The 9,029-nt window shown below is 39.0% G+C and overlaps 1 protein-coding gene across 3 annotated transcripts in view; it reads left to right on the top strand.

The window, feature by feature from the left end:
* Positions 1-5,016, top strand: part of LOC112076573 (monoacylglycerol lipase ABHD6) — a 27,222-nt gene extending 22,206 nt beyond the window's left edge. For all 3 annotated transcript variants that reach the window (XM_024143312.2, XM_024143310.2, XM_024143311.2), the window contains exon 3: positions 4,821-5,016. In XM_024143312.2, the coding sequence (XP_023999080.2) occupies positions 4,821-5,001 (181 nt within the window). In that variant the 3' untranslated portion in view covers positions 5,002-5,016. The remainder of the gene's footprint in view (positions 1-4,820) is intronic.
* The last annotated feature ends 4,013 nt before the right edge of the window (positions 5,017-9,029 follow it).

Below are 9,029 nucleotides of genomic sequence, written 5' to 3'. Positions count from 1 at the left end.
GTTTTTTCCTGTTGACGCGATTCTGTCGTTTGTTTTTCCTGTTACTGACTGTCTTTGTATTTTGTTTTCCTGTTACTTTGACTGTCTTTCTATTTGTTTTTCCTGTTACTGACGGTGAGTTCCTGTCCTGTCTTCTATTTGTTTTTTCTGTTACTGGTCTTCTATTTGTTTTTCCTGTTACTGCGTCGTTCTATTTGTTCTCTGTTATGTACTTGCTTCTCTCATTTGTTTCTTCCTGCTCTACTTGCTCGAGCTGTCTGCTTTTTTCTGTATTATTTGTTTTTCTGTTTCGTGGCTGTACTGTCTTCTATTTGTTTTTTCCCTGTTACTGTTGTCGTTCTATTTGTTTTCTAGCTGTTACTGTCGTTCTACCTTCCTTTTTCCGTGTTACTGCTGCGTTCTATTTTTTTTCCTGTTATACATAGTCGTTTTGCTATCGGTTTGTTCCGTCTACTGGTCGAGTATTCCTATGTTGTTTTTACCTGTTACTGACTGTCGTTCTAATTTGTTTTTGTACCTGTTTAGCTGTCGTTCTGAGTTTGTGTTTGTCCTGTTACTGTCGTTCCGCTATTTGGTTTTTCCTTTGTTACTGCCTCGTCTAAATCGTGAATTGTGTTTTTCCTGTTACTGCTGTCGTTCTATTTGGTTTTCCTGTTAACCTACTGTCTCGGTCCGTTTCAGTTGTTTGTTCTGTGCTCACTGGACTGGTCGGTTTCTAGCTTTGTTTTCCTTCGTTATACTGGTCGATTCTATTTGTTTTCCTTGTTACTGTCTGTTCCTATTTGTTTTTCCTGGTGCTCCATGAATGTCTTCGTAATGTGAAAGCTGTCTGGTTTTCCCTGTTACTGTCGTTGCTATTTTGTTTCACTTCCTGGTACTGTCGATTCTATTTGTTTTTTTCCTGTTACTGACTGTCTTTCTAAATTAGTTTTCACTGTTAACTCCCCGCGTACTGTCGGTGTTCTAGATTGTGTTTTATTGCCTGCGTACTATGCTCAACCGGGCGTTCTAATTTGTATTTCCTGGTACTACCGGGTCGTTCTAACGTTGGCTTTTTCCTTGGTGTAGCTGTGAGATTGAACGAGCACACGAACCTGGTCGTTCTATTTCTGTCTGTTTCCTGTTAACTGGGCGTTCTATGGGGTTTTCTCGAAATGTAACTGAACTCTAATGGGTCCTATCTATTCTCGACGTAGAGCTATCATACATACGAAACACTGAATGAGAACTCTGGCGTTCCTTGCAACGACTGTTTCTGACAGTTCTTGCAGCCAGGAAGTTGATTTGGTCTGTGCAAAACTCGCGTGGTGCTGATTTACATACGTACGGGTAGGTTACTCAGGGTACGTTAATTGGGGCGTAGGGGCAGCAGGGCGTGGCTGGGGGCCTGCAGGGTATTGCTTCTTACTCTTGGGAGTAATTAATCAGGGGAACTTAACCGGGGTTTGTTGCTGTGTAAACTCTTACAGAGAGCCTTGGTTCCAGGCCTGGCCCCTCTAAGTCTCTATATGTTGGACACATACCACGGGGTCTTTTCGTGGCGTGACTAGCGTAAGTAGCACTTCGGGTGGGCCTTGAGCCTGGTGGCCTAGGTTATACATGGGATCACCATTGTGAAGTCCGATCTAAGTGGAATCAGCCAGTGACAACATTAGATTCTATAGGGCAGGCGATAGGTTACACTCAATATTTCAAAAAATACATCACTGTTAAGGGTTGTCACACACTTTTTGAGTGTTCCTGATCAAATATGAAGTTACTCAGGCTTATAATGGGTCATCTGGAAATCAGACAACAGTGGAATGATTATTTACAAGTAGCATCATAGACCCTTACAAGTAAGCGATACTGTAAACAGTGACATAGTATAAATTCTACCAGACTCAACATATAAGGGACCAATAGGTTAGTTCGACTGACCAATGTAGCTAGGTACCAATAGGGTAAACGTATAACCTATGAGCATAATACGCGAGCACCAATGACTCAGGTACTGTACGCTATTTTAATAGGGCTAATAAAGATACTCAGGTAACCGATGTAACTGTACATAGACCATAACAGTTATCCAGTATGGTTATAACACGTATAGCATTCAGTACATTAGGGTATAATCATGGACGTCACATTAACAGGGTACCGTTAGTATAATGCACTACATACGTATAAATGTTGAGGTTACTGTATTGTCAGAAACCATCTATAACAGTAAACAATAAGGTTACATCAGTTGAGTATAAGGGCGTAAAAACTCTACGCGAAGAACAATATATCGTATTACTGGGGTTAATAACAGTAGTATATATGACAGGTATATATTCAGACCATTGTAACGATACCTCATAGGTACTAACGATATGTTTGACCAAGTACAATATACTGGCATATTCAGAACCCATACAGTACAATAGGTAAAACAGACCATATAAAGGTGGAGCTAACAAGTTACAGAGATATTGACCCAATAACAGGTTAAAAATAGTTAGCGGTGAGTTAACTCAGACCATAACAGTAGTTGTAAATCCAAAATTAAAGGTAACAGGTGATCGGCAGAGTACTGTAAGATGGATTTGACCATATGTGGTGACATACAAGGTACTACTAAAAAAGTAATTGACACCACGTGCCTGGTACTTGTATTGACACAGGTGCTGGTAAAATATAAGTAGTTCAGTAACTCCGACATACAAAAGTCGACCTGGTATTCTTGTACCTTGCAAATCAGTGTAGACTGGAGTTAACGCTGTATTTAGGACAATAATAGTAGCTGGTAACTTCGATAGAACCTTGACAACTGAGTAGCTGGCACTTTACATAACATTAAAGTTATGTAATTGACTACAGTAAACGCTGCTTGAAAAGTAATGTATCTGTAGACACTCAATTTAGTTATTAGTGACCCCTAAGTTACCAGCTTTACCAAAAGTAGTATTAGTATCAGGTATCGCACAAACCAGGTCATAAGTAAGCTGGTACCTGTAGGACTCTGATTAGTGCATCAGGTTGAGTACCGTATTAGGTGATAATTGACACACGTACCAAAATATTTATATTAGGACCATACAGGTTACCATAGTTATTGTTCAGGGACCATACAGTACCATATGAAACAGTACCATAGGTTACAGTACAGGAATAAGGGTATATAGACCATACAGGATACCATAGGGTTAGCATAGGTCAGTATACACTGATAAATAGTTGAAAACACAGTACATAGGTAGCATGGTACTGTCAAGCACCATACAGGGTTACGTATTGACAAAGGTAAACAGCTAACCAAATAGTAAACAGGTCACCAATAGGTATGATGCTGGTACTTCAGGACCAATAACAGGGTAACATAGTAAAAGTAACATAGTAACAGGTACCATACAGGCAATTTAAGGTATAGACACAGTGCTTCGAGGGACCCATTACTTCAGGTACCATATTAGGGTAAACAGTAACCTAGTCACATCAGGGACCATACAAGGGTACATAGTCAAACAGGTATACCATACGGGTAAACAGTGACCATAATAAACAGTACTCCACAAGATGTAGGCGCTGGCTACTGTCAGACCATACAGGTACCAAGTAGGGTGAAACGGTTACCATAGGTAAAACAGGTACCATAATAAACAGTAACCATGAGAACAGTACATAGGGTAAACGTAATTTGCACATGTGGCTAATGACTAGATATCTGACAACTAGGTATAGCATACTGAGTACTCAATAGACATACAATGGATACAACAGATACAATAGGGGTAAAGCAGTACAATAAACAGTACATAGGTACATATACCGTATGGAATAAACATGGTATTGACACAACAGTACCGTAATACATGGTTATATGACCACACACAGTACCAATAAGGTAAACAGTTACAATAGTATAACCGTTACAGATAGGGTTAACTCATACCATAGTACATCAAGAACCATACGGGTACCATAGGTAAACAGTACAAAGGTAACTAGACCCGGTACCAATAGTAACAATCAAGACCCATAACATTACAGTTAACATAGACAGGACTCACTATAGGGTACATCAAGGACCATACAGGGGGTACATATAAACAGGTACCTTAGTAAAACAGTACCTATACTAGACAGTATCATAGGGTAAACAGTACAAAGTACATAAGACCATGAGTTAACCGCTGACTAGGGCTAGACACAGCATGACTAGCGACTAGTAACAGTCAGACATACGATGGATATCCTATATACAGTTATGAATAACTTGCCGTATCTAGTACATCAAGACCATACAGTACCTATGTAATGTAAACAACAGACACCGATTAATGGTACTCACATCAGACCATACGAGTACCAATAGGTTAAACCAGTACCATAGTATATCAGGTATTTACAGCAGTATACCAGACAGGTACCATAGTAAAACAGTACCTCATACGGTGACTGGGTATTTAGGACCCATAAGTCACATTGGTAACCACTAGTAAACATGGTAGCTAAACAGGTACCAAATAGTATATCAGGTAACCATACAGTACATAGTACAGTACATAAGGTATATCAGACCATACAGGGGTACATAGGTAACAGTAACCGTATTAGACAGCGTAAGATGCCTGGTACTGTTCAGAACCATACATGTACCATAGTAAACAGTACAGTATTGAACACTAATAGGTTTGAATCTGGACTTCAGACCACTACTTTGTTTTTCCTGTTACTGTCGTTCTATTTGTTTTCCTGTTACTGTCGTTCTATTTCTCATTAACTGACTCTATGTTCTATCTTTCTCCTAACTAGTATAACTAACCCATGACTGTCTCCCCCCGGCCCTGTATCAGGTACTGGCGTCGGCGGCTGGGCCTGCAGGTTGTCTACTCTGAGAACAGAGGCTACCGGTTCTGTTACTCCTACAGAGGGAAGCCTGGTCCAGGCCGCCCCTCTATTCTCATGCTCCACGGCTTTTCTGCTAACAAGGACATGTGGCTGCCTGTGGCTAAGGTACAGTATGGACAGCCATAGGACAGCCATGCACACATTTTGCAGGAATCACATTTACTAAAAATACACTCACTTTAAGTCGCTTTGAGTGTCTGCTAAATATCACATATAATGTCTATCTGAAATCAGACCATACAGTGATCATAGTGCATCAGACCATACAGTAACATAGTAAACAGTACCATAGTATATCAGACCATACAGTACCATAGTATATCAGACCATACAGTACCATAGTAAACAGTACCATAGTAAGTATATCAGAATACAGTAACCATAGTACCTCAAGTTCAGACCATACAGTACCATAGTAAACGAGTACCATAGTATATCAGACCATCACGTACATAGTAAACAGTACCATAGTTACATATCAGACATGCGTAAAAGTAATCATAAGTACAAGTAAACAGTTACATAGCAATTCAGACAGACATACATGTAACAGTACCATACGCCGTAACATACAGTATCAATAACATGTATATTCAGACCATAACAGTACCATAAGTAAACAGTACCATAAGCATATCAGCCATACAGGTACCGGATAGTAAACAGTACATAGTAAGACCATGTAACATCAAGAGCTAAGTAACAATTAGTATCAGACCATATATCATAGTGACGTCCATAGTAAAACAGTACCATAGTTAACATACATAGATTCAGCCAATACAGTCCATAGTAAAGTACTAGTAAGTCGACCATGATACATCGTAAAGTAAGATCTATGGTCCTCCGGACGTAGGCAGCACACGGTACATAGTATCAGAATACGATAGTATGTAGACCATACAGTACCATAGTAAGCAGTACCATAGTATATCAGACATACAGTATCATAGTATTTAGACCATACAGTACCATAGTACAGTACCGATAGTAAACAGTAACCATAGTATATCAGAACATACAGTACCATAGTAAACACAGTACCATAGTAAACAGTACCATAGTAATCAGCACCATTACATACCGATGTAAACAGTACGCATAGTAAACAGTACATAGTATATAGACCATACAGTAACATAGTAACAGTACATAGTAAACAGTAACCATACAGTAACCGAATATTCAGACGATACAGTACCATAGTACACGTAACCATAGCACATCAGACCAATACAGTACATAGTAAACAGTACCACTAAGTAAACAGTAACCATAATAAACAGTAGCCATAGTAAGACATAGACCATAGACAGTACATAGGTAAACAGTACAATAAAACAGTACCATAGTAAACAGTACACATCACAGACCCAGTAAACAGTACCATAGTATATCGACATACAGTACCGGATTAGTAAAGCAGTACATAGCTAAAACAGTACCATAATAAACAGTACCATAGTACATCAGAACCCATACAGTACATAGTAAACGTACATAGTAAGCGTACATAATAAACAGTAATCAATAGTAAACAACATGTAATCACTACGTACCATATAAACGTACCATAGTAACGCAGTACCATAGTACATAGTACCATACAGTAAAATCAGTACCATAGTACATCAGACCCATACAGTCATAGTAAACAGTACTTACAGTACCGATAAACATTTTTCATGAGTCAAACCAGTACAGGCATACATCCATAGTAAGCATACATTCATCTGGCCTGTACTGTTGGGACAATGGTAACCCAGGTGTTCACCAGGGGGAACAGTGATGTATGAATTCAATGTAGTCGTGATAGGCTTCTCACTGTAAAATGTATGCCATAGTAAACAGTGACCATAGTACTTCAGACCATACAGTACATAGTAAACAGTACAATAGTATATCAGACAACAGTAGCAGTAACCGATAGTAACAGTACCATAGTAGTTGTCCAGACCATACAGTACCATATAAAGCAGTACGCATAGTATATAGACCATACAGTACATAGTAAACAGTACATAGTATATCAGACATACAGTACCCATGTAAACAGTACCATGAGTAATAAGTCAGACCAGTACATTTGTCAATAGTAAACGTACCATAGTATAGACCATGTACCATAGTAAACAGTACCATAGTATTAGACATGCCGGTACCATAGTAAACAGGTACCATAGGTATATCAGACCAAGTACCCATAGTAACAGTAACCACGATAGTAACGAACAGTACATAGTAAACTCAATTTCGGTACGATCAGTACAGGAACAGTACCGATAGATGAACAGTACATAGTAAAAGCAGTACATACGTAAAACGATAGGTTATCGACCATAACAGTAAATGATCAGACCATACCCATGAAACAGTAACCATAGTAACAGTACCATAGTATATCAGACCATACAGTACCATGTAAACAGTACATAGTAAACGTACCATAGTAAAACAGTACCATAGTAAACAGTACCATATTGTAAAACAGTACCATAGTAAACAGTTACATAGTATATCCGACATACGTACCATAGTACACAGTACCATAGTAACAGTACCATAGTAAACAGTACATAGTAAACAGTACGCAAGTAAAAGTACCATAGTATATCAGACCATACAGTACATAGTAACAGTACCATAGTATATCAGACATAACAGTACATAGTAAACAGTACCATATATATCAGACATACAGTACCATAGTAAAACAGTACCATAAGTATCATCAGACCATACGTCCATAGTAAACAGTAACCATAGGTATCTCAGACCAATACAGTACCAATAGTAAACAGTACATAGTAAGTGAACCATAGTAATCAGTACCCATAGTAAACAGTAGATAGTAAACAGTACCATAGTATTTTAGACCATAGCAGTACCATAGTAAACAGTACCATAAGTAAACAGTCAATAGTATCCCATACAGTGACCATAGTAAACAGTACCATAAGTACATAGACATACAGTACCATAGTAAATCAGTACGCATAATAAAAGTACATAGCAGCATCAGACCATACAGTCCCATAGTAAACAGTACCTAGTAAACAGTACCATCGTAAAAGTACTAATAGTAACAGTATCATATGTATACTCGACCATACAGTCACATAGTATATAGACAATACAGTAACATAGTAAACACGTACATAGTAAACAGTACGCATAGTAAAGCGTACATAGTAAACAGTACATAGTAAACAGTACCTAGTATATCAGACCATACAGTACATAGTAAACAGTACCATAGTATTATAGACCATACCAGTACATAGTAAACAGGTACATCGTATATCAGACCATACAGTACCATAGTAACAGTACTAGTTATCAGACCATACAGTACCATAGTAACGTAACCATAGTATATCAGACTCATACAGTAACCATAGTAAATAGTGCATCAGACATACAGTATCATACGTAAACAGGTACCATAGTACATGCAGACCATACAGTACCATGTAAAAGTAGCATAGTAAACAGTACATATACATTGTACCATAGTATTTCAGACCATACAGTACCATAGTAAACCGCTCACATAGTTATTCAGACTAACAGTAGATAGTTAACCAGTAATATATACTCAGACCAATACAGTAATGTAAACAGTACCATAGGTATCGAACCAATACCAGCTAACCATAGTAACAGTACCATGATTCGACCATAACAGTATAGTACCCAGTACATAGTAACAGTACCAATAGTATATCAGACCATACCAGTAGCTTAGTATTATCAACCATACGTAATAGTAACAGTAGGTGTTGTAGTACTTGAGTCCAGGATTCGGACCCGTCGGTCCGATTTTCCTACTTGCCTTTCGACACTGGTGCTCGGACCTGGCCTTCTCGTGACTTGTTTTGCACGGGATTGGTCACTATGATAACAGATACTCGGGCTGTTGCCTAGCAGCAAGGGTTTGTTTGTTAGCTAGCGCCCACACGGCACAACCAGGGACTGCAGCCTACATCTCCAGCGCCCACATCATCAGCCCCACATCATCAGCTGTTCTGATAGTAGGAACGCCCCACCGGGCAATGCAGCCTACATCATCCAGCCCCACATAATCAGCCAACGGGCACATGCAGGCCTCGATCAATCAGCTCCACATCATCAGCTCACGACGGGCACATGCA

The sequence above is a fragment of the Salvelinus sp. IW2-2015 genome, unplaced genomic scaffold (genome assembly GCF_002910315.2).
Source record: "Salvelinus sp. IW2-2015 unplaced genomic scaffold, ASM291031v2 Un_scaffold3850, whole genome shotgun sequence".
NCBI classification, from domain to species: domain Eukaryota; kingdom Metazoa; phylum Chordata; class Actinopteri; order Salmoniformes; family Salmonidae; genus Salvelinus; species Salvelinus sp. IW2-2015.
The sequence above is the reverse complement of the archived record's forward strand: the minus strand, read 5'-3'. Positions and strand labels throughout refer to the sequence as shown.